General features: G+C 38.3%; 1 protein-coding gene and 2 long non-coding RNA genes across 3 annotated transcripts; all 3 read right to left on the bottom strand.

Moving 5' to 3' along the window:
* Positions 1–593: 593 nt before the first annotated feature.
* On the bottom strand, positions 594–1994 carry LOC114304853 (uncharacterized). Its single transcript, XR_003644170.2, has 2 exons — positions 1710–1994; positions 594–966 (listed from the first exon to the last, which is right to left on the bottom strand). It is a non-coding gene; the product is annotated as an uncharacterized LOC114304853 (long non-coding RNA).
* A 3325-nt stretch (positions 1995–5319) lies between these two features.
* On the bottom strand, positions 5320–7508 carry LOC145822291 (uncharacterized). The gene is made up of 2 exons (XR_014363387.1): positions 6787–7508; positions 5320–6749 (listed from the first exon to the last, which is right to left on the bottom strand). It is a non-coding gene; the product is annotated as an uncharacterized LOC145822291 (long non-coding RNA).
* A 14908-nt stretch (positions 7509–22416) lies between these two features.
* Positions 22417–26193, bottom strand: LOC145820856 (uncharacterized). Its single transcript, XM_082917462.1, has 5 exons — positions 25132–26193; positions 24380–25017; positions 23957–24011; positions 22878–23703; positions 22417–22769 (listed from the first exon to the last, which is right to left on the bottom strand). Exons 1-5 carry the CDS (start codon positions 26191–26193, stop codon positions 22417–22419), a joined length of 2934 nt encoding a protein of 977 aa, XP_082773588.1.
* Between the last annotated feature and the right edge of the window lie 417 nt (positions 26194–26610).

Genomic DNA, 26610 nt, shown 5'->3' with positions numbered 1-26610 from the left:
CTTGTTCCACTGTCTAAGTCCAAGGCTTAAGTCTAAGTCTAACAACTGCCTCTCTCTCTCTCTCTCTCCCCTTGCCCTTTAAAAATACCAACATATATAAGGCTGCACTTGCTATAACCTACTGCACACAATCTCTTCCTTAATTCCCATCCCTAGGATTACTTCAAAATTCGATTCTGTTATTAATATTTGCCGATTCCATGGCATTGGGAGGGGACCATTATATATCTTCTTCATAGCTTCATTCATATATATTTGCATAGAAATATAGATATAGTAGAGATATAATTGTTCACACAAAACTGAATTGTTCTAGTACTGTCAAATATAGTATCATCTTGTAGATAATTATTACTTGATGGATATATCTAATAAACATGAATATTTGGGCCTGCAACTCTCTTGTCCCTTTTACGAGCATCTTTTGCATGTCTACTTGCATCATTTACATTACATTGCAACTTTATCTCTTTATCTTTTCTCAACTTCAGTACACACACCTAAATATGTGCATGCAGAAGAACAAAGGCAAGACAATAATTATGAAGCTAACATAAAAAGGCTGTCTATCATACTATCTGCTAACCTTCCAGTATCATGAACATGCTTCTTTGTTTTTTTTTATTAGAATGCAGAAGTTGTTTGTGATCTTGTACTCAATTCCAAGAAAGGAGTCCAACGAATACAAATAGAATACAGATATTTGCTCCATAACTAGGCCTATTCTTCAAAATTGGGTCTCAAACATGTCACACCCACCCTATTGAGAAATCTATATGTATCATGCTAAGTAAGTAGTATAATAAATCCATTCATCTCAGTAAAACTAATGCAATAGGCACTCAAAAGACTGCCCATGAATGGGCATTACACCATACCTTCTTCCAGGATCAGTTAATCACCAGTGACATCCTTGTTATCCTCGTAATACCTTCTGTTGCTTTCTGCCTTGCTCTCATAGCGTTTCTGAATGAAAAAGGAAAACGCAGTTCAGTTAGATTCGATCCATGTATATATATATATATATACACAGATATGCCAAAGTAAAAGAAAAACAGATCTGGTCGAACACTGAAATCTACTCCCAAACTCTGGATCATTGCACATTATGTAATATACGGATATCAGATCACCAAATGTGGATCCACTGTCCACAACACTTAGATCTATTCAAATAATGTGTAGCTATGAGGAGAATGTTACGATAAGAGAGTGGTATTACAAGATAAGATATGATACCAAAAAAATAAAAATGAATACATTCAGGAAACTTAGAAGCATTAGTCAGTGGCATGGCATCAATCAAAGATCAAAGGAGAGAAAAATGTCTGAGAAGATATGGCCATGTACAACATAGATCAATTACCACATGTACAAAAGAGGAGTGAAGATGGGCTTTTAACAAAGGCAGACTCAACTCAAGTGCAATGATCAATGGAACTGGGAAAACACACACATCTGTGTTGCCGAGTTAACAAATGCAAGCAATTTTATCCAGCATTAAATTAAAAAAAAAATGAAAACGAAAATGAATAATGGCAAGGGTACAAAAAGAGGAACAAATTAATCAATCAAATAGATAGCTAGATAGATAGTAGGAATTCGGATTTGTTAGAGGTACATTTCAAAATATAAAATCTGATGATACGAAACGAATTGAAGAAATAAATGTTTCGAGAGAGAGAGAGAGAGAGAGAGAGAAGGCGTACGGGAGGGCCTCTGTTTGTTAGGCAATAGTAAATTGGGGATCGCTGAGGACGCCAACGACCAATTGGGCAGTAGTGCAATGCATCATGTCGAAGCAGCCATCCATGTATATAATACCCGTACGCATCATCATCTTCTTCTTCTTCTTCTTCTTCTTCTTCTTCTTCCTCCTCCTCCTAGCCCCCAGAAGGCGGAGACCCCTAGAACCCTTCCCCCTCCCCAGGGCCGGCCCTGAGTTGTTAGGCGTAAGGCAAATTTTTTAAATTGGGCCTTCCTATATCATTTTCCCAAAAAAAAAAAAAAAAAATATATATATATATATATATATATTTTTGAATAAATTAAAAAGGATAAAATTTATTTTTATTGCATTACAATTTAACAAAATTTATTTTTTAGTTTATCAATGCTATAATAACTAAAATTAATTAGGGGTAAGAATGAGAATTTTCAACACAACTCAAGCAATATATAAAATTAACAAGTTAGGGTTGATTATTTTTCAACATGAATCCAAATATGAAACGATTCAATGACATAAATTATTAATTATATATTTTAATGTTCACTGAGGGATGCTGTGACAATTTTTTTTAATCTTTTATTTAACTCCATCTAATTGAATAAAAAATATGTAAAATAATAATTAAGGCTAATATCTTTTTTTCATTTAAGATGTGTATTTTTTTTGTTATCTATTTTAGAGTCAATCTAGTAAAAAATATATAGTAATAAGGTACAATTTTTTAATTAGAAAAATACAATTGAATTAAAATCAAACATTATATGAATAATTTCATTTAGTAGAAATAAATTTTATAAAATTCGACTAATGAGAAAAATTTTAATTTCTCCACACACTTGTTAAGTTATTTTTAATCAAAAGTTAAAATTTTTACATTAAATATCAATTAGATACGAAACAAAATAACAACATACGACAACATGAAAATAAATAAATTAAACTAATATTAAAATAATTATGTAATAATACGACACAATATGCTCTCCTAGTTGAAGATCCTAAATTTGTTTAAAATTAAAGACCAAAAACGATAGTTTGAATCGCCTCACCTCATGACCAGCCCTGTCACACCTCTATCCATCTAATCAACCAAGTCTTCACATAACATAATCAACCTCCAATTCAATCATATTTCCGACTAACCACTGCCCGCCCCTCCCTCCCAACCAATGGCAATGGGAATGCGAATTTAAATCACTCAACAAACCCACCCTTGATCTTGTTGGAACAATCTTCTGTGTAAATAAAATAAATTGAAACTAAATCAAACAAAATAAAATAAAAAGTTACAGAATTTATTTTATCGAACCAAATGAAAAATAAAATACCAAGTCGAGTGTGTGACACTCTGTCCTTAAGACAGATTCGCCTCGCTACGGTGCTTACGGTTGAGTGGCGTCTATCTTCCAGAATACAATAATCTTCACAAATTTGTAGTAGCACTCCAAGCAAATTTGTACGGCGAACCGAACATGTGTTCTATACTCTCTTTTGATTTTTCCTAAAACTAGAATGAAGAATAATGCACTAAATAAAATCTGGACAGCAAAAGCATAAATTGCAGAATGATTTTTTCGGATGCTTAAACTGCTGGAATCATGGCTGTATTTAAAGACAATAAATCTGACCTGAACAGCTGCTTTGAGGAAATGAACAGGTGTGATACTGTTTTGAACAGATTTGATTCAAAATTCAAACAGTTCTACAACTGTTTCAACAGATTGGCAGTTTGGAAACTGTCCAGACTTGAACCTATAACTGCCTGGGTAGTTTAGAAATAAATCTGTCCGAAAGTTCAAACAGTTTGGACTGTTATATTTGGGATTAGAAATGGACAGAAAATCAATCTAGTTTTTTGGCTCAAAATTTGAATTTTATTTCATTAAAAATTCAAATAAATTTTGTATAAAAAATTAATATTAGAACCGACCCACAATTGCGCTTGGCATGGCTAGGCCAGACGGACGGCAGCGGCGGCGCGCAGACACGCATGTGGTGGTTTGGACTAAGGTTCACTTTGTCCAAAACTCCTCCCTTTTACAAACTTGGGGTGCCTCTTGGGACCCAACCCAAGTGTTGTAGTCTAGAGCTTATATACACAAAAAAGCTCTCTTAAAATTTCAATGTGGGACAACCCATTTCAAGGAAACCCACATTTACTTCCTTAAATTTCCTATTCCACGAATCCGAAAACGACATCAACTTCCCATTCACTCATAAATGGTTTTGACGAACCGTCTTCACCGTATGACTTGCCACGCAGCAAGGAACACATCACCTCTTCGGACCCGTCCCAAAAGATGTTCGGGACCCACTCAATTTTGGACTCAAAGATGGCCCAAATTAAGCCATATAAAACCCAATTTTCCAACAGATCTTTCTTTTCCTAGAAAATGCACTTTATTTATTTTGAACTTTCAACAAATGAGTGATGCTAGGTAACCACCAATCTAGCCGTCTCTAAATGGTGCACTAATAATTAGCCACAGTGAATGATGTACGATGACGTAAAATAAAATAATATTTTTTATAAATGATGTGAAATTTTTTTAATAATATTTATAATTAAAATAGAAAACACTGATTATTTATAAAATTATTTTAAGATTTTGCTTTTTCATGCCCACATTATTTTGTTTGCTGCAAATACTTTTCAAGTCTTTCAATGAGTAGAAAGTGTAATCTCTTTGTATCACTACTCTCAGACTTTCAAAAAATTAAAAGATAGTAAACAAAGCATATATGGAAATGAAAAACTTTTATCGAGGTTTAAGTGGGTGAAGTAGGTGGAGAGTAGGTGGATTTTAACAGCCCCCCGCAAACTCAAGGGGGATAGGAACTAACCAACTTGAGTTTGGAGAGAGTAACAAAACAAGAAAATACATAAAAAGAAAAGAGGATAAGAGACACTGTATGGTCGTGTCAGACCATTGGTGAAGACACTGGATGGTGGTGTCATAACGTTGTAGAGGACACTGTATGGGGGTGTCATAACCATGTAGAGGACACTGTATGGTGGTGTCATAACGGTGTAGAGGACACTGGATGGCGGTGTCAGACCGATGTAGAAGACAGTTTATGGGGTCATGTCGGACCGTTGTAGCAGACAATGTGGTGACAGTTGTTGTGACAGTTTACGGAGTCTTGCTGGACCCTTGTAGAAACTAACCGGAATCAATGTCGGGACAGTTTACAGAGTCTTGTCGGACCCATGTAGAAACTAACCGGAATCAATGTCGGGACAGTTTACAGAGTCTTGTCGGACCCTTGGAAAAGCTAACCGGAATCAAATGTCGGGACAGTTTACAGAGTCTTGTCGGACCCCTAAAAAGTCGCACCCTCAAAAGGTGTGCCCAATCTTTCAAAAAGGCGTGCCATCAAAAGGCGTGCCCAATCCATAAAAAGGCGTGCCATCAAAAGGCGTGCCCAATCCATAAAAAGACGTGCCATCAAAAGGCGAGCCCAAGTCATAAAAAGATGTGCCGGACATGATGGCGAGGCACGTGAGTGCCTGGACTGGCGCGCCCGTTTGTCGTCTGGTGTCAAGTGGCGCGCGATACGCGTGGCTGCCTCGCTATTTAACCAAGGTTGATGCTGAGGCTGAGGCAGACAAAAAAACTTCTGAAAATCCTCTGAAAACAACTCTTCCTTTGCTGAGAAAGAAACTCTGTAATACTCTGTAACCAACCCGTCTCTGAAACACTCAGCAACATGGCCTCTTCTTCCCGTCCAGCTACCCAGAACATGGCCTCCTCTTCCCGTGGTCTGCTCACGCTCTTTCCAGAACTGAACGAGTCCACAAGAGAAATAACTGGTGCGGTGGCCAGTGAACCTCAACCAAACACCTCTGGTTTTGCTCCGTTGAACTTTCCGATGCGGTCGGTGGAGCAAAAAATGGCGGTGCAGTCGGATGTGGAGGCCAATCAGTATACCTTGAAGTCATGTGTGGAAACCATGACTGCGGTTACAAATTTGTCGAACCGGCTGCAGAGTAGGACAAATGAGGTGCAGCAGTTAAACGCCCAACTGGCTCTGCTCCAACGCATGTATAAGGATGCGCGAGCAGAGATAAGTGTGCTAAAGGCGGAAAACAAGGAGCTGAAGCGGAAGGCCAGTTTTATGTTCCGATTTGGAGGGCTGCCATATGCTGCAGTGGAGGAGCAGGGAGTAGTGATCATGCCCAGTGGAGTGGAAAACACGGAGGCAACACCGGCAAGGGCCGCCCAAGACGGTGGCAAGAAGAAAAGACCGGCGGAATAGGCGAGAAGAAAAATCCCACTGTTCCGATTTGTGTTGGTTGTGTTTTGGTTTGTTTTGTGTTTTTTTATTTTTAGTTTATTTATTTATTTATTTTTTTTTTATGGTGTAAAATGCTGATCGGGGTTGATCCCCGGCATGAAGAAATGACAAGTTTGTAAAATGTTGTTGTTTTTTTTTTTTTTTTTTTTTGTTTTTTGTTTTTGTTTTGGGAGTGTTTTGTTGAAAAAATAAAAATAAAATGAAAGAAAACAAGGGAGAAAGAAAATAGATAAAAAATATTTATAGATGGATTATATGAAAAACATCAGTGCGATTGTTTCAAAATAAAGTGGGGTATTTAAAAAAGAGGAAAAGTGACTTGGAAAAAATAAATAAAAATAAGTGATTTTTGAAATCAAATGGAGGAGAGAGAGGGACAAACCCATGTGATAAAGTGGAGAGAGAGTCGGTGAGTGGAGTGCAAAAGGTGAAGGAGAAATGATGGATTGAAAATGGTTTGGGTCAAAAGTGGACACTGTTAGTGGGGAACATGAGTGCATTGATTATTTGATATAATAATAATAATAATAAAAATAAAAAGTTAGAACAGTTGGAGAGAATGAGTGGAGTATGGTAAGGGTTTCATCCAAAGCCAAAATTCCTGCAGCGAATCACTTCGCAAATCCTAGCATGAGCTTTTTCTCTTTCCAGGCTTATTCATGAATTTCCTGGTGATTTCAAGAGCCTCTGGTGGCATTGTGGCAGAGAACACCCCAACCTGGATTTTGGGTGGCAGCAACTGAGAACACCCCAACCTGGATTTTGGGTGGCAGCAACTGGAAAATATCATAGATCTGATTTTTAAAAACCTCGTGACAGCATTTCATCAGCTTCATCCAAGACAAACATTTTGATGTAAACAGGGCGAAGTGATTGTCTCCGCAACATGTCAAACACACGACCAGGAGTACCAACAACAACATGAACCCCACTGGAGAGAATGCGCTGATCTTCGCGCACACTAGTCCCTCCAACACAAGCATGAACCTTCACACTTTGCTGGGCAAGTTCAAGAGTGGGTGGAAGAACCAAAGCTTGGCACTCAACCAAGCTATAATCTAGCTGCTGCAGAATTCCAGAGCAGAATGTTGCAGTGTTTCCAGTTCCAGACTGTCTCGTCATATGAGGTGAAGAATTTTTCTCCATCAGCCTCACACATGACTACAGTTGCACAAATCTTTGTTGATTTTATCAGCGGAATAGGTTGAGGTCCGGCGGGCGGCTAAGGTGAGGTTGCCGCCCGCCGGGGAAGCGAAAATACTAGGTTTTAAACCAGCTCTGATACCATGTAAGAAATAATGTATAGAGAAAGAGAGAGAATAAATTGTATGTATTATTATTGATTGATATATTGATGTCTATTACAATGATTCATGATTCCTATATATAGAAGAGGGTGAGTGTGTAGTAGGTAAGGAGTAGGTGAAGTGGAGGTGGTAGTGGTGTAGTGGGTTAGATTTAGTGGAGTAGGTGAGGTGGTAGTGGTGTAGTGGGTTAGGTTTAGTGGAGTAGGTGAGGTGGTAGTGGTGTAGTGGGTTAGGTTTAGTGGAGTAGGTTTAAGTGGGTGAAGTAGGTGGAGAGTAGGTGGATTTTAACAGAATATTTGAAAAATTACAAAGATTACAAGAAAGATAAAAAGATTGCTCGCTTATATGATTCTACTTCTACAAAATGCAGCCACACCCTTTTATAGATAAATGGTGGACTTCAACTTCGGAATTGAAATGCATAAAATCAAAAGATAATGTTCTTGTAACAAGAATATAAACTTTTTACATTCTGATTTATTGAAACTAATAACGTAGTAGTGTTATCTCTACCACTTTGGTTTTATTTAGTTACTCTCTTATCTTCATTCACCATATGATCTACTTTGCTGTGTCTGCTTGGTTGTATACGTTATGTGAGCTATCTTTTGGCTTCTTCTTTCTTGATTCTTCTATCATATGAGCCTTTTTTAGCTTTGTTTTTCATGTGAGTATTCTGAAGGATACTTGCATTTTTTGGCTTGATTTGTCACGTGAACTTCTGCCTATTTTTCAATAATGTAGAGATCTATGTCTTGCATTAATTCATAGTGAATTTAGGCTCTCCTTTTGATTTTGTAGAGTCATTACAAGAAATCTAGACTATTATGACAAAATTTGGTGACGAAATTTTTTTTTGTCTTAAAATTTAACCCAAAGATGACGAAATATTAATTTTGTCGTTTGTTTTAATTTTTCTCAAAAGTATAGGAGACAAAAACAAAATTCCGTCTGCAAAAATGAGGTGCCAATTTCATTTGCATTGGCACGAATTATTTTAACTCATTGGAGACGAACATGTTTGTCACAAAATAATTTTTTTTTTTGTGACGAACGTAATTCGTCACCAATAAATTCCATACTTATTAAACGATGTCGTTGCATATTTCCATTTATTAGGCGACAAATATATTTTTGTCTGGGAAGGATAAGTTATGGAAGACGAAAATATTTCGTCACCAATAAACACTGTAATAACCTGACCCTCATATGTGATTCTGATATATTTTTAGTCTCTTATTCTGTGCTTTCAAAATGCTTAAGGTGAAAACTTCCTGAGAAATTAAGTTTAAGCACATATATCTTATGAATTGAACCTGTATCTGTTTGGTAAGGAAAGTATCTGTCACAATTAGAATGTTAAATCAGAAATTGAGGGCCTTAGAGGCTTGGTAATCCGAAACTGATTTTATATTTGGAATCGGCATAATTTTTAGGTAATAATAAGCAAGTTCGTAGAAATTTGATTTGGGATGATTAAAATGGTTGATTTTTGTTTTACTCACCTTATATATATATATATATATATAGTTATGCCTAACATTGACTTAGAAGCTTCAGTTGAAAAATAGCTCCTGAGAGAAAGATTAGGGGAGAGAAGAGTTGAAAGGTAGTAGGAGAAAAGCATCAAGAAGGTTAGGAAAGCTTAAGGTATGTAGATGTTTATCTTAATTGATTCCTACAACTCTTCTTTCCTAATTTGTGTGAGATATCCTCATAATCATGTCACTTAAGGGTTGGATTGTGGTGCTATGTGTGTGTAAGAAGGAATTGGCAAGATAACCTTACTTTTGAATGTTTTGACTCAATTTCAAGTATTTATGAGAAGCTACACTCTATCCTTCAATTGACTTGCTTGAACTTAATTATGTGGCAAGGCTTTGTGTATATGTGTCTATATGTAGAAATCTCATGAGAGTGGGTGTGTTAATGAATTTAAGATTAATGATCTAACTTATACTCAATTGATGTATGTATTTTGATCCCTATTCACATGAATTTGGGACCTTATACTAGATTTTTATTATTAGGTTTGAGGCTCTAAACATACCTACAAAAAAAATGAAATTTTGAAGGAATTTTCAGACTGTTTTGAGCAGAATCGCCGCACGTGCGAGAACCCCAGCCGCACGTATGGGAGTCATGGCCGCACGTGCGGGGAATGAGGAATTTTGGGCATTCAACTACTGTCTAAAAAGCATGTGCGGGCTTCACTGCCGCATGTACGGGAGTCCTTGCCGCATGTGCGGGGCTCACAGCCGCACGTGCGGCCCAAGTTGGAAAACATGGGTTGCTCTATTTTACGTGTTGGATCCTCTAATGTTGTCGAAATCTGCAATTGATGTTGTTTTGATGTTCGTTAATTCAGTCGAAGTAAAACGAGTCAAGAGATGATTTAACAAGAAAAAAGGGAAATTTGTATCTTTGTGTATGTGTAGGACACTCTTTAGGAGGAACTAGTGCCCCGTCACAACACAGTGAGTAATCGTTCTATCGGTGTATCTTTAATCACGTTAATAATTATTGTTATTGACGTTATGTTCTTCATAAGAAATTATGTTAACATGTATGCTACTTGGGAATAAGTGTGACATTATGGAAACATCGAAAGAATTTGTGAAGTTATGAACCTATGAGGCCGAGGGCCATTTTGTGAAGTTGTGAGTCTATGAGGCCGAGGGCCAATTTGTGAAGTTATGAATCTATGAGGCCGAGGGCCAATTTGTGAAGCTAGAACCTATGAGGCCAAGGGCCAATTTGTGAATCTGTGAACCCATCAGGCCAAGGGCCAATCTGCGAAGTTGTGAACCGGCAAGGTTGTTCTGAAAATTTGTACAGAATCAGATTAACCATATGATTTCTGCATTCACTTACGCTTTGAAATGTATTATATGTATTATAATTTAACTTGAGCATCGAATCATTTATGTACTATTGTTCACTGAGCCTGGCTCACTCTATGTTATGTCTGTTTCTGTAGGTAATCAACCTGGAGGTCGGTCATAGTCCTGACACCATCACACTTTTGTTAGCCTAGCATAGCCAGGCACTTGGTCGAAGCCGTATATTTTTGTGGTGTTTTGCTAGACTATGGCTTGTACTCTAGTTATTGGCTTAGGATAATGTACATAATATTTTTGTTATACGCCCAACCTTGGGGCTGGATCTGTATATGCATATTAGCTCAATTGTGTATCTCTTTAGCTCCATTCGTCTTATGCAGTGTCTGTGATCCTGGCATGGTAGTAGGAGCTCAATGGATGTCATACTTTCTTATATATTATCATGATGTTAATGCTTCCGTTCAGGCCCCTTTGAGTGTCCATTTCTGCATAGGTCATGCCCAAACTTCTAAGGGCGGGTTAGGGGTGTGTCGAACACTCCATCATGCGGATAATGTCATTTCATCTTTCTATTAAATAGACGACAAATATATTTTTGTCTCGGAAGAATAAGTTGTTAGAGACGAAAATATTTCGTCACTAATAAATTCTGATTGATTGTGCAACGAATATATTTTTTGTCTCATAAGGTTATGTTGTGGAAGACAAAAATATTTCGTCACAAATAATAAATTCTCTGTTCTTGTATTTAAGGAGACAAAAATATTTTATCACTAATTATTTCTCTTTGTTAATATGCTATGGTTTTGTGTTTCGGAACACTAAAATCGTGACCCCAAAAGACACACTCTGACCCTTATCACACATTTTCATGTGCACGGACGCTCAAGTTGTGACCCAAGAAGACACTTCCTACAAACCCTCATTTCTCTCTCGTACTTGAGCCTACTCCTCTCTCACAAGTATTGAAGTCGTGAAGCAAGAAGACACTCGGTAAACCATTTCTTCTATTTTTGCACTAAAGCCCCTCTTATATGTCTCACACTTAAGCCCTTCATGCATGCCAGTATTGAAGCTATTATCCAAGAAGGCACCCTATGCAAAATCGACTATTCTTGCACATAGTGAAGGCACCTCTTGAATAAAAACTTTTTCTTATTGTCTGAACCAACTCTACCCTTTCCGTCTAGAACACCCATTTTAGAAAAATCGCAAGTCAAAACCCCTTTCCACAAAAAAAAAAAAAAAAAGAGAGAGAGAGATAATTAATGTAGCTATTTTTTTTTGAAGAAAAAAAACAAAGGAAAAATTAATAATAATTTTTTAATTTTCAAAAATAATAGAAAACATTACCTTATTTAGTATGGAGTTTTCAATAATTAATTTTTAATTTTTAATCTATATTTTTTTAGTGAACATTTTTTAATATTATAATTTTTTTACTTTTTAAATCCCTTTAATTTAGATGAGAGCAAATTGCAGCAGTTGTCCCGGTACTTTGGTCCTTGTGTCATATAGATGGTATGTGTCATATATCAATCTATCTATCTATCTATCTATATCTATATCTATATCTATAGCTATCTATCTATCTATCTATCTATCTATCTATCTGTCTATCTATCTATCTATATCTATATATTATATAAGGAAGAGGGGTTTCTAACTCACAAGTTTTGTGGGAGCTCTAATACCTTAATCTTAATTTCTTAATTTTTTGATTTAAAAAAATAAAAAAGAATAAAGATTGAGACCCCCTTTAGGGGTCACCTCCTTGACCCCCTTTGCTTTTTATTGGTCAACTTTTTTTTTTTCCTTCTCTCCCAATCCCCAACCCCCATGTGTGCGTGGGAGTGGTGGGGGTGGGAGTTTTAAGGGGGTCTGAATCAATGCCCAATAAAAAAACTCAACACTTATTAACTTCTCCCAAGTCTTTTTGACTTCTTCCATAGATACCCTTTTCAACTTCTCTCATACCTATTTAATTATTTTGAAAATAATAATTATCCCCCCTTTTCAGCTTCTCTCATACCTATTTAATTATTCTGAAAATAATAATTATCCCTTAATTTATGGATTTCAAATGGAAAGATAACAAAAATATTTCATAATCTCTCCATTGTAATTTCTCTCATTGATTTCATGATCTCTCTATTGTAATTTCTCTCATATGTCATAATCTCTCCATTATGAATTCTTCTTCAAATTATATTACTACGATTAGAATGAGCTCAATATTCACATGTGTCATGATATTATTGGTTTAAATATAATTTGTGTTAAACACATGTGTTCAAATTATTAATCGCTATTAATTTTTTTTGTTTTAAATTTTATAAAAAAAATTATATCCTTCTAAATTATAAGGACTTGAACTTGGCTAATGGTCATATCCTTCTAAATTATATCCTTCTAAATTATATCCTTCTCTCATACCTCTTGGTCATGAATGAAAGTTAAATAGAATTTATGAACTTGGTTAATGGTCATTATTTTGGTGTAACCATTTTCTCTTTATTATATGGAGTCTCTCCATTTTCTTTTATTTAATGGTCTTTATTTTTGGTGCAACTGCAAGGTCCTAGTAGCCTATAAATAGTTCCTCTCATCTACTATTTTCTATACAAGAAAGATTGCTAGCAAAGAAGGGTGTTTTTCTTGGTGGAGCTTTGGGTTCACTATCTTGTGCAGAGTTGGCCTGAACCATATGACAAGTGGTCGGGCTGTTGTATCCTGGAGAGGACAAGCCATAGTTTTGTGACTGCTGCATCAGTATTTGGATTCTTCCTACCGCAGTGGGCTTGATCTCCTTAAAGAAAACGAGATATCCGTGCCTCAGCCTGATCTATTTGTATCTCATTTTCTTTGCATCATTTATCAATAAAATATATTTTTTTCTGGTATTTTCACCAACATCTTCTAATGCCAAAAAATAATTTGGTTTGATAGTAAACCAAATTGGTCCATTATACAAATTACTTTGAATTCCTCTGATTAAAGAATTTTCAAAGTTATGCTATTTATTATCCATGACACATGTTAACACAAGAATGTCTTTTCGGCCTGAAAATAAAGGACATATACTAACTTGTATAAGTCCTAAATGAATGTAATTATATTTTTTATTTCGATATTGTTTGATCTTATTCATATCAAATAATGGTATATGTACATATATTTTTTTTTTCTGTATTAAAAACTGAAATTCTTTCTTCAAAGATTTCTATATTCAGTTTATTTTCGAAGTTTGAAGATTGAGTTTTTATAAATTTACTTAATTGGAATTTTTGACATTTTTCAATTGTTCAATTTCAAATGATTTACTTTCTCCTTTCTTAAGAAGGATCATTTCATTCTCATCATCTTAATCTATTTTCATCATAAAAATAGTTCCAGTTAAAACTTCCTCTAAGCTTTGTTCATCGTTTTCATCAAAACTATATTCAAATTTTGATTCATTTTCTGACATAAATTCTTCTACTTCATCGTTAGATTCTATTTCGTATTCCCATACTGGCTCATATTTTTCTTCAAAAAATAATATTTTTTAACATGTTTTTTTGGTTTGTTCGGACATTTGTTTGCGAAATGTCTTTTTTCTCCACAAATCCAACATTTGCATTCTTCAGGAGATTTTCCTTTTGGACATGGAGGCTTTTTATCTTTTGTGAATTTATTAGATTTTTTTCTAATATATCTATCCAAAGGTTTTGGTTTTTCTTTATGAGGATTAAATTTTCTTTTCTGACATTTTTTTTATTTTTTGACAAATTTCTTCTTCTTAACCAATGGTTTGGATTTTTTGTCACAACCATAACTTCCTACCATATATTCGGTCTTTGAGCAATAGCTATAATCCATATATACATTTTTCATATCTTTTATACTTTGTTTTCTGCACAATATTTCTTTATAATTTCTCATATAGAAACTATTCTTCCACCTAAAGAATCACAGATATGATTATTTTTTAATAGCCTTTCAAACTCTTTTTAAGATAGTTCATCCTATGGTTTAGGAAGTTTAGCTATAAATTATTTTTGCCAATGAATAGTATCTTTTAGGTCTAATTTATAGAATCATTTTTTGTATTCACAAGTTTTCAAAATATCACATATCACATATTCGTTTCTTAGTTAGATTTATAAATGTTATTTTTTCTTGAATTCCCAATTGGCTAAGGATTGTTCGACAAAATTTTCGTTTAAGGTTATCTACCACAAACATGATACTCTTTTCAGCAATAGTTAAAGCTAACCACTGAGCTTTTATGTTATCATGATAGAGTATCCCAAAATTTTGTAGCTTGACCTCTTAGAGTAGCCTTTACAAAAGTATACAGACCTCCTGCATCTATAGCTTGTGCAACTACTACAATTCTTACTGCTTGAGACCAATTATCTATAATCTCTTCTATGTTAGTTACATAGTTGAGATCAAGATATATTCCATATTTAGTAACAGACTCATTTTTTTGCAATTTTAGGAATAAAGTCATATTTTATATGAGTTTTTAATGGTCCTTTTTCTCCTAAATTTATTACTTTCTTAGAAGATTTTTCTTCATTATCTCCAAAGATATTCTGTCACAACCCAAGAACCTGCCTATGAAGGTTCGGGCATGACCTATGCAAAAACGGACATAAAAACTAATGTACATACCGTACGGGGCCTTATCGGAAGCATAAAATATTAATCTAACATAATACAAGCATACTCCATTGAGCTATTTCTGATATGCCAGGATCTCATGCATTACATATATCGTCAAAAGCGGATAAAGTTTAAAACTATATCCTTGGATATCGTGTACAAACATATAGATTTACAGTCCTAGCCCGATAATTGGGCATAACAAAAGGAATATGGAAGTTATGTACAACATCCGTAGATGGCTCTCAAAAGTAAACCCATATCTTAGCAACTTCACAAAAACAAATGGCCTGTTATGGTGCCTGGACATGTAAAGGTTGATAAAAGGGACAGCGTCAAGTTAAGATTGACCCCCTGACTGATGACCTACAGAAATGGACATAATAGAGAGTGAGCCGGGCTCAATGAGTAGTAATACATAATGAACGACGTCTATCTTGAAATTTAAATACATCAATACATAAAAAGATGTAGCATGCACTTGGTTTATCTGATTCTGCGTTTAGTTCATACTGGCTCTAGGCCTAATCCTGTGACATGAGCATGTGGCTATAAGCCCTTGAAACATGATGGCACGAAGCCCTTGAACATATGGCACGAGGCCCTTGCAATACACTTGAAACTTGTGGCACGAGGCCCTTGAAATACGCTTGAAACTTGTGGCACAAGGCCCTTGAAATACACTTGAAACTTGTGGCACGAGGCCCTTGAAATACACTTGAAACTTGTGGCACGAGGCCCTTAAAAATACACTTGAAACTTGTGGCACGAGGCCCTTGAAAATGGCATATAGCCCTTGTAAATGCTTTTCTTTACATGCTTTAACATTAACATATCCTAAATATGCATAAATACATTACATGCTTGAGACATTAACATAATTGCCTTACATGCCTTGAAACATTGACATGATTGCATAACATTACATAGGTACTACTACTCACAGTGTTGAGGTGGCGTGTTGTTTCCTTCTGGAATGTGCCCTGCACACAATTACTACATTAGTTTCTTTTTTTTTTTAAAGTATTTCCTGAGTCTTACACCTTGCATGCATTTACAACCGCTTTAAAATCATCTGTAAAATATTTTAAAAATACCAGAGAGGCAAGCACTCAAAACTGAACAAACATTTAATTTTTCTTGAAAATGAGTCTCCTGCTCGAGCGCCACTTTGTCCGCTCGAGCGGACTGTAAAATGCACAAAACTGCTGAGAGGTGGTTTTTCCCGCTCGAGCGGGCTTTCCGCTGCTCGAGCGGACCAAGCAGATTCTGAAATTCTGAACCTCCATTCGAGTCCCAACCTGGTATTCACTCCATTCTTTACATGCAACCCAAGGTTAGGTTAATGCAATATTCCCACCTAACATCACTATAACATGGATTCTACCCTGAGTATAATAAATTAACCAAGATTAGAAGCTTCAACAAGCCATCTCTCTCTCTAACTCCATTCTTGGATTTAAGTTCTTCATATCCTTGAAACATAACACATGATATATGCATAATTCCATGAAGTGATAATAGAAAACCGTAGGTTGAAGTAAAATTTCATACCACACCCAATCTAGATGCCTAAGCAACCAATTGAGAGAAACCCTCATTAATCAAGCATGAATTAGACATGAATCAAACATACACATAAATTACAAACTCCAAGTAGCCATAATAAGAAGGATTTGAGCTTACCTTGAATTCAATCCTACACCTCTAACAATTTTGCCAAGCTTTCTTGTTGAATCCCCTTCTCCCCCAATTTCTCTTCTTCACTTTCTCTTCTTTTCTCCCCCAAAATGGTATTCACGTTTTTTTTTCTTTTGTTTTTGACCAAGGTTCATGAAGTCTTAGAAGTATATATTCATAAATAAGGCATATAAGACAAAAATGAATCGTTTAATCATTCCAAAATTAAAATTTCGCAAACATGCTTAATATTACTTAAAAATTGTGCTGATCACAGATATATAATCAATTTCAGCTAATTAAGCTGTTAAGGCTTCCAATTTCTAATTCAAACGTGTTAATGGTGACAGATAGTTTCCTAGTGAGACAGATAGACGTTCATAGACATGGATTTCACTTCCTTAATCATAATTTTTCACGAAACTACACAGTAAGCATTTAAAAGTACCAATCAAGGACTAAGAATATAACAGAAATCATGTGCGAGGGTCGGGTTATTACACTCTCCCCCCCTTAAATAAGTTTGGTCCTCCAAACTTGGGTTACCTTAGGGTTGGAACAGGTGTGGGTATTGATGTTGCCTTTCTTCCTCTCTTTCCCATGTTGCGTCGATTCCGTAATGTTCTTGCCACTCAACTTTTACCATTGGAATCTCACGGGTTCGTAGTTGTTTTACTTGTCGGTCCAAAATGCGAATTGGTCTTTCCTCATAAATCAACTTGTCATTCAACTCAATTTGGTGGTAGTCAATAACATGTGACGGATCCGAAAGGTACCCACGAAGCATAGAGACATGAAACACGTTATGCACTTGACTCATATGTGGTGGAAGGGCAACTCGGTAAGCTACCGGACCCACTTTTTCCAGAATTTGAAAAGGACCGACGTACCGGGGTGTCAACTTACCTTTCTTTCTGAATCTTGGGTGCCCTTTCATCGGAGTGACTTTCACGAAAACATAGTGTAGACACCCCATTTTTGACCGACCTTAAGACTCAGACGTCACCGATTGAGCGCTTGGTGATGTTGCATAATGTGCTCGTTCAGAAGTTTCAGAGTTGCGGCCGTGAGCCCTGCCTCCGGACTTCCGAACCCTCTTCTGTGCCTTGTCTCGGTTTGCGAACCAGGCTTGGTTTTCTCTGTTTCTTTTCTTGAGGGAAGGGAGAGGTCCTGTAGACCATCTCTTAGTGGTCGTAGGCTACATTTGGTGGCCGTAGGCCATTTTGCCCGTTTCGGAGTCTGGTTCCCGATTTTCGGAGCCATCAGGCCGTGTGCCTCGGTTCGGGACAGCTTAACCATCTCCTATTGCTCTAATTTTTGGCATACTTCCTATTTGCTTCCTTTTGAGGGACACTGGGAGATGAGAAGCCCACTTCGTGGCCGAACGCCACTTTCGGTGCTTAACAGCCCATTTTCGGGACCCCGAACTGCGCGTTTTGGTCCTCGAGCATTCGTTTTGCAACGGTTTTCGTTCATTTTTGGCAGGTACCTCTGTTTTATCATCGGGGAGGTCACTGAAGGGTGGGAGGCCAGCAATTGTTGCAGCAACCAGTTATACATCCTTCGACGCCCTCCGGCGCCCGTTTTTCGCACTTCCGGGCTAATGTTGAACCCCTTGGACCATTTTTCTTGAACTTTGAACCACATATTTGTGATGTACACACATGAGAGGACCCTAAAAGTTCATGGCCGGCCATTAATTCAACTTGACCCTTTTGACCCCCTCCTTCCGGGCTAATGTTGAACCCCTTGAACCATTTTTCTTGAACTTTGAACCACATATTTGTGATGTACACACATGAGAGGACCCTAAAAGTTCATGGCCGGCCATTAATTCAACTTGACCCTTTTGACCCCCTCCTTCCGGGCTAATGTTGAACCCCTTGGACCCACTTTCTTGGACTTTTAACCACATGGTTGTGTTATACACACATAGGAGAACACCATCAGTTGGTGGCCGGCCAGAAAATCTCATTGAACCTTTTGACCCCTAGCCGGCCGGTTAGGGGGTGTGGCCGGCCGGCCACCTGCAACAAAAGTACCAGGCCGGCTGTATTCCTTGCACTGTTCCCTTTACAGCTATGAGGCTTTATCCCCCAGAAAAGATCTTTATTTGGGGGATATTTCGTGGGGGAATATTACTCTCCTTTTCCCCCACCTTTACACCCCCTTGTTGGCCTATATAGCAAGCAAGCCTTGTAGTATTTTGGGGTTAGAAAAATTCTCCTTCAAGCCTCCATACACAACTCCATCTTCATCTTTCTCAATTCTTTGAAAAACCTTAAGTCCTTAAGCATCATTCCTTCTACACCACCAAGCTCTACCACCACCACCTCATTTCCAGTAACAAGGAAGGTTTCTCAAAGGCCAAAGAAGCTGCAAATTCATCCAAGAAGCAACAAAAGTTTGAGTCTTCAAGGGTGAGTAACCTTTTCTTCACTTTGACCCTTTTTCTTGATTCATTTGTAAGCCTCACTTGCTTTTTGTTTCAAGCTCCAGTCCTAACTGAAAAGGGCCCTCTTTTGAGCTCATCTTCACTTTTCATTAAGGGCTCAACCCTGTTTGAGCCCTCCATGACACACTTGCTTCATTGATCCTCTTATATGTAACAATCTTGCATACTATTTTTGGCCCATGAGCAATTTATTTTCGAGCATGTTGTAAACTGATATTAGGATTATTTTGAGCCCCTCTTCAACATTGAAGAAGGGCTCAACACCATTTGGGGTTTCCATGTTGTACCTACCTTTATACTCCTCTTTTCTTCCCCATTCTTGCATGCAATGGAAGCCTACAATTCTTTTGTTTTTGGCCATTTTACAGTTCTGGAAAAGTTCTTATTTTGGTCCATACTTCATGTTTCATTTAGGTCCTTTCATGGTTTGGGGCTTCCATAGGTCACTTCATGTTATATCTCTCTTTTATTCCCCATTCTTGCATGTTTAGTTAGCCTACCATGCTTTTGTTTTTTGCCATTTTACAGTTCTGGAAAAGTGCTTATTTTGGTCCATTCTACATGTTTTATTAAGGGTCTTTGGCTGTTTGGTGATTATTTTGTATACCTCATGTTATAGCCACTTTTGAGCCTTATTTTGCATCACATTTCTATCATGTTTGTATACTGATTTTGAGGCTGCCATATACTGTAAATATTCATATTTTTGGTCCCTCTTCAGTGTTGTAGAAGGAAAATTTTCAGTTTGGGTTTTTCTTATATCACTTGCTTCATTACCCCTCTCTTGGCCTCTATTCTTGCATGCTATTTTTGCCATACCTATGCTTGCTGTTTGGCCATGTTTATAACTGTGAAAGTGCCTTTTTTGGGACTGTCTAGCTTCTGTATTTGCATTGCATGTCCATATTGTGCATGTTTGGTATAGCTATAGGCCATTTCGGGTGCCTAAATTCGCATTTCGGGATAATTCCATGCATTTCATGTCATTTCGCCTCATTTCGGGGCCGTTTTCCCCCATATTTTACTGCTGAAATTCCATTAGAATGATTGCTATCATTGTTTTCATGTCATTCCATCGCATTCCGTTATTGCCTCGGTTTGCGTGCCCGTGTGCACGCATTTCGAGGCACCCCATTTTCATTCACCGGCATCCTATGTGAGTGTGGCTGAGGCTCACTCATGTTGGTATAAGTCCATATCATGTTTTCATATCATTTCATCGCATTCTGCCACCGCCTCGGTTTGTGTGCCCGTGTGCACGCATTTCGAGGCACCCAATTTTCATAGCATTTCGCCATTGCCTCGGTTTGCGTGCCTGTGTGCACGCATTTCGAGGCATTTCATTTTCATTGCATTGTGTATGCCATCGCCTCGGTTTGCGTGCCCGTGTGCACGCATTTCAAGGCGTCTCATTTTCATTGCATTCATGTATTTTCCCGGTTTGCGTGTCCGTGTGCACGCATTTCGAGGCATTTCATTTCCATAGCATTGTATATTGTTAGGATTGTATCTTAGTTTCATTTCATGCATATCATGCATATTGCGTCATGTCCGGAATAAGAGTTAGCCCGGGCACGAGAAACGAGGTACATTTCGTACTCTGAGTGACGGAATGTGTCTCAATTCCCCAGTCACCGACACTCCGGATTATCCATGATGGAGTTAGGTTTTAGCTGTAGTTTCATGTGCATTCATTCTATATTGAGTTATGCATTTCGACTCCTCAGCCATCATGCCTCGGTATGCGTGATTGGTGGCACGAGGATCGAGACATGCATATATCTGTGCAAATACATTGCTATGCCCCTTTCCTGCTCTCTGTTGCAGCAAAACGAAGAATCAGCAACTTTTTGGGGCTTAGCACGAATTTCAAGAACAGGTGTAAACAGAGGCTAATTGGGGCATTCCGGTGGATTTCCGCGCAAGACAATCCGGACATGCATCATCCATCAGAAGCAAGGCAGTCCCTGGCTTGCACGCCAGTTTTACTTGTTTTCTTAGTTAATTTGTTAATTAATTAGGATTCTGTAATATTTTGGACTGTAATATTCTTTTATTCGGGTCTGTAATATTTGGACTGTATTATTTATTCGGACCCTCTCTGCGAGGGCATAATTGTAATAAGTGTGCGTGAGTGTGATGTATGTCTTCCAACCCCACGTCTTTCTTCCCTTTTATTTACCAGCTTACGATGGTTAGATTAGGGCATATTTAAATTAGCATACAGTATGACAGCATGTTTACATTCATTCATCTGTATTGCATGCACCGGGCTCGGCTCATCATACTAATTGCATTGTACTTTCAATTCCAAATCGAATACATGATAGCTGTAGCATTTCATATACCATCTTAGAATAGCCGAGCCTGCTATAGTTGCATTTTTGCATGCGTTGCATTAGGCATTTCTGTGTACTTAGGATTCATGCATGATTTCTAATGAGTTTCTATTTTGGCTTGGAGTACTCGGTAAGCTTTATGCTTTAGCATCCTTGCATGCGTGTGAGTGCTGCCATGAATAGCATGCTTACCATGAGGCTATGTGCTTATCTGATATACCTGCCTGAATGCCTGTGGGTGAAGGTTGGGTTATCTGAATTGGAATAAATCATCAAATGTTTCAAGCCTACCTGCAGGTAGCAAATCATTTTCAAAAACAAGCATGAAATGTTTTGTTCCAATTCAGGCGATCCAGTCTATACTTGTATGCTGTGAGCATCACATAGTAACCTAGGCTAATAACCGGAATAAGAACATACAATATTTTCAAAAATTGATATCATGGTTAGTAGAGGCCGGTCTATGACCGGGCGAGCGGGGGTGCTCACGAAGTGACCTTCCCCAAACGTACCCAAGTTCCCGAGCCGAGGCAACTTTGGTGATGACGGACACGTGGCCTCTTGGCACCGAGTCAGGGTTTCCTAAATTTCCCAAAATAAAATATTTAGGTGGCGACTCTGTATCTGGCAAAGCAGTCCATATTTGGCACTACTTTTTCAAAAAATCAGTTTCTCAAAACGATTTGCCGGATTTGGACTCTTTGGTTCAGATTAGGAACCGTGACATTTAAGAGTCCGAGCTGTAGCGACCCCAAATGAACAGAACGGGACTTAACCCTCCCGGGGCGTTCGGGGACGTCTACACATAGCTATCCATGTCAAATTCCAAATCTCTCCGTCGGTTATCAGCATAACTTTTCTGCCTACTTTGAGCAGTTTTCAACCTTTCCCGAATAACGTGAACTTTTTCAATGGTCAATTGAACAATTTCAGGCCCTAGTAAGGATTTGTCTCCAACTTTAGCCTAGCACACGGGAGAACGGCATGGTCTTCCATACAAAGCTTCATAAGGTGCCATGTTTATGCTCGAATGGTAACTATTATTATACGCAAATTCTATCAACGGTAGATGGGTTTCCCAACTTTCCTGAAAATCTAGTACACACATTCAGAGCATATCCTCAAGAGTCTGTATCGTCCTCTCGGATTGACCGTCGGTCTGAGGGTGGAAAGCCGTGCTGAACTTTAATTCTGTACCCATTGCTTCCTGTAAACTTTGCCAGAATCTAGAAACAAACTTAGGATCTCTGTCTGACACAATTGAGACTGGAACGCCATGAAGCCTCACAATTTCATTTACATAAATTCCTGCTAATTTGTCTGCATTATACTGAGTTTTTACCGGCAAAAAGTGGGTGGACTTAGTTAATCGGTCCACAATGACCCAAATTGAATTCATAACTCGAGGAGTCCGTGGCAACCCCATAACAAAATCCATGGTCAAATGTTCCCATTTCCATTCTGGGATGGGAAGAGGTTGCAATAATCCGGCAGGTCTTTGATGCTCCGCTTTTACTTGTTGGCATTGCAAACACTTAGAGACAAACTCCGCAATCTCCTTCTTCATACTTGGCCACCAGAAATTCTGCTTCAAATCTCGGTACATTTTAGTACTCCCTGGATGCATTGAGAACCTTGAGGTATATGCGTCTTCCATCAGTTTTTGTTTAAGACTCCTCACATTGAGAACACATAGTCGGTTTTGAAATTTGAGCACTGAACCTACTACACCGAATCCCGGTTTTGGTTTTGTTTCGAACTCATCATGTATCTTCCTCAAAGTTTCATCTTTCATTTGGTGCACTTTAATCTCTTCAAGTAAGGTTGGTTGTGCTACTATCGCTGCTATCAGGGCTTTTTGACCATGTAACACAAGGTTCAATTCCACCTTATCCAATTCAATTGCCAAGTCCTTTTGTCCTGTAACCATACTTGCCATATCTGCCAAAATCCCCATATTTTTCCGACTGAGCGCATCTGCAACTGTGTTGGCTTTACCAGGATGGTAGTAAATCTGTAGGACATAATCTTTCAGAAGTTCCAACCACCGTCGTTGCCGCATATTTAATTCTTTTTGAGAAAAAAGGTACTTGAGACTTTTATGATCAGTGTATACCTCACAGGTGCTACCGTACAAATAATGTCTCCATATCTTTAAAGCAATGACTACTGCTGCTAACTCCAGATCATGCGTGGGATAATTCTTCTCATGGAGTTTCAGCTGCCTAGATGCATAAGCGATGACTCTTCCGTTTTGCATAAGTACGCAACCAAGCCCTTTGTGCGAAGCATCACTGCAGATTACAAATCCTTCTGTTCCGGATGGTAAGGCCAAAATTGGTGCTGTTGTCAACCTTGTCTTCAATTCCTGGAAAGCAGATTCTCGTTCCTCTAACTATTCGAATGCAACTCCCTTTCGTATTAGTTGTGTAAGTGGCACAACAATTTTAGAAAAATCTTGAACAAATCTCCTGTAATAACCGGCTAACCCCATAAAACTACGCACCTCAGTCACATCAGTAGGAGTTGGCCAATTTACGATTGCCTCAATCTTGTGTGGATCGACAGAAACTCCCTCCTTCGTGATGATATGTCCCAGAAATGCCACCTCTAGTAGCCAGAATTCACATTTCTTTAGCTTTGCATACAATTTCTTTTCCCGGAGGGTTTGAAGGATCACACAAAGATGATTCTCGTGAGCATCTGCATTTTTCGAATATATGAGAATATCGTCAATAAAGACCACCACAAATTCATCCAAATAGGGCTTAAAAACGCGGTTCATCAAATCCATGAAAGCTGCTGGCGCGTTAGTAACTCCAAATGGCATAACCAAAAATTCATAATGACCGTATCGGGTTCGAAAAGCTGTCTTCTCAACATCATCAGCCTTGACCTTTAATTGATGGTACCCAGACCGTAGATCAATCTTGGAAAAGACTTGTGCCCCCTGCAGCTGGTCAAATAGGTCATCAATCCTTGGTAATGGATACTTATTCTTGATTGTGACTTTATTAAGTTCCCTATAGTCAATACAAAGCCGGAGTGTTCCATCCTTCTTCTTTACAAACAGAACTGGTGCACCCCATGGAGACACACTCGGACGGATGAACCCCTTGTCCAATAAATCTTGCAACTGCATTTTCAATTCCTTCATCTCAACTGGCGACATTCTATACGGAGTCTTTGAAATGGGTTGAGTTCCTGGTGCTACTTCAATGGTAAACTCAATTTCACGGTCTATCAACTGCCCTGGTAATTCTTCAGGAAAGACGTCCGGAAATTCACACACAATTGGGATCATGTCAATAGTTCCATTCACTACTTGCCCCTTCAAAACACTACATAAATACCCCTGACACCCTCTTTGAATTAATTTACATGCCTTTGCTGCCGAGATCAAATAAGGTGGAGAAATTACACCATGCCCCTGTAAGGTAGACTCTAATTGTCCCGGAGGGTGGAAACTGACTCGTTTAGTTAGACAATCTATAGTTGCACCATATTCACCCAACCAATCCATTCCCAGAATAATATCAAAATAAGTCATGTCGAGAGGTAACAGATTGGCGTATACCCGGACATCCCCAAGCTCGAGTTCACAACCACAATAAACAGAAGTACAAAGCATAGAATCTCCCATAGGTGAAGATACACATAACATATAAGATAGTGTTTCTTCGGTTTTATCTAAGTTTTGTGCAAATAACTTTGACACAAAGGAATGAGTAAAGCCAGAGTCAAATAAGATAGAAGCAGAATGACCGTGAACCATAAATGTACCTGACACCACTGTTGCTGCATTCTGCACATCTCCTGGAACCAATGCAAACACTCTGCCTTGTCTCGCTATGTCTTTATTGTTGTTAGGTTTGACCGATGCCTTGGTGTTAGTAGTTGGTGTAGACCCTATTGAGCTAGTAGCAGCCCTGTTACCATTTCGTTGATTCCTCTGTGGGCAATCCTTTATCAAATGACCCGTTTTGCCGCACTGATAGCAGGCTCCAGACTTCCATTGGCATATCCCATGATGCCTCTTTCCACATTCCGAACAAACAGGAATCGTACCCTGATTAGGGGCAAAAGTATTCGAAGTCCCTGAGTTTTGTTTCTTGTTTGGTGGAGTAGCCGCTCCCTTTGACCATTGATTATTTTGCCTCTTTCCTTTCCATTCGGCAATCCGGTTCTGAGCAGCAAGGTTTCCCTCAGCTATAACAGCCCTCTCCAGCACATCTACGTAGGTAGGCAACTTTAACATGTTGACTCGATCCAAGATAGCACCCCGTAAGCCCTCTTCAAATTTTCGTGCCTTCTTATAGTCCGTGTCCACCATATGCGGTGCAAACCAGGCTAACTCTACAAATTGGGCCTCATATTCAGCAATAGTCTTGTTCCCTTGTCTGAGAGTTTCGAATCCAGTCACCTTTTTGTCCCGCATGCTTTGGGGGAAGTATTTATCATAAAACAGCCCCAGAAATCTGTCCCATGTTAACCCTGGATGGATTGTCCTCGTAAGCATCCACCACCTCCGTGCCTCGTCCTCAAGAGTAAAGGCAGCTAGTTGTACCTTTTGAGCTCCGGTGCAGGGAAAGACTTCAAATAACTTCTCTATGCCTAATACCCAGGCCTCAGCTTTCATCGGTTCTATTCCTCCTTTGAAAGTTGGCGGTGTCATCTTTTTAAACTCCTTAGTGAGAGTGATAGTTCGGTCTTCAGCGTGAAAATCTTGCACTACAGGTGGGGGTACTAGTGGTGGCGGTAGTTGTTGGTGAGGCTGTTGCTGTTGTTGCCGCAAAGCCTCTACCATTTCCATAAGCATCCTTTCCATCCTATCCAGTCGTGTTGAGGTGGCATCTTCCACATCTTCTGTCCTTGTTCTCACCATGATCTACACAACAATTAATTAAATACTATTGACATAGTGCGACATAGTTAGCATTATCAGAGTGCACTTAATGTTGCCATCGAACTTGTCTTATATTTTTAGGATGTCATGCATGAGGCCTAAATCCTTTCTAGACACCCTACTGCTCAATGGATTCGTGTGTGAGATAGCAACTCGTGCTCTGATACCACTGTCACAACCCAAGAACCTGCCCCTAAAGGTTCGGGCATGACCTATGCAAAAACGGACATAAAAACTAATGTACATACCGTACGGGGCCTTATCGGAAGCATAAAATATTAATCTAACATAATACAAGCATACTTCATTGAGCTATTTCTGATATGCCAGGATCTCATGCATTACATATATCGTCAAAAGCGGATAAAGTTTAAAACTATATCCTTGGATATCATG

The sequence above is a fragment of the Camellia sinensis genome, chromosome 3 (genome assembly GCF_055761805.1).
Source record: "Camellia sinensis isolate YWXY chromosome 3, ASM5576180v1, whole genome shotgun sequence".
Classification (NCBI taxonomy): domain Eukaryota; kingdom Viridiplantae; phylum Streptophyta; class Magnoliopsida; order Ericales; family Theaceae; genus Camellia; species Camellia sinensis.
This window is presented reverse-complemented; position numbering and strand designations above follow the sequence as displayed.

What these genes read in the sequence shown, in the direction of transcription:
- LOC145820856 (XM_082917462.1), bottom strand. Translation starts at nt 26,193, where the DNA reads ATGGTGAGAACAAGGACAGAAGATGTGGAAGATGCCACCTCAACACGA. An exon ending in AAGGCAGAGTGTTTGCATTG is followed by an intron (nt 25,018 to 25,131) that starts GTTCCAGGAGAT and finishes TTTGTGTCAAAG; the next exon opens with TTATTTGCACAAAACTTAGA. An exon ending in CCATGGGGTGCACCAGTTCT is followed by an intron (nt 24,012 to 24,379) that starts GTTTGTAAAGAA and finishes CGAAAAATGCAG; the next exon opens with ATGCTCACGAGAATCATCTT.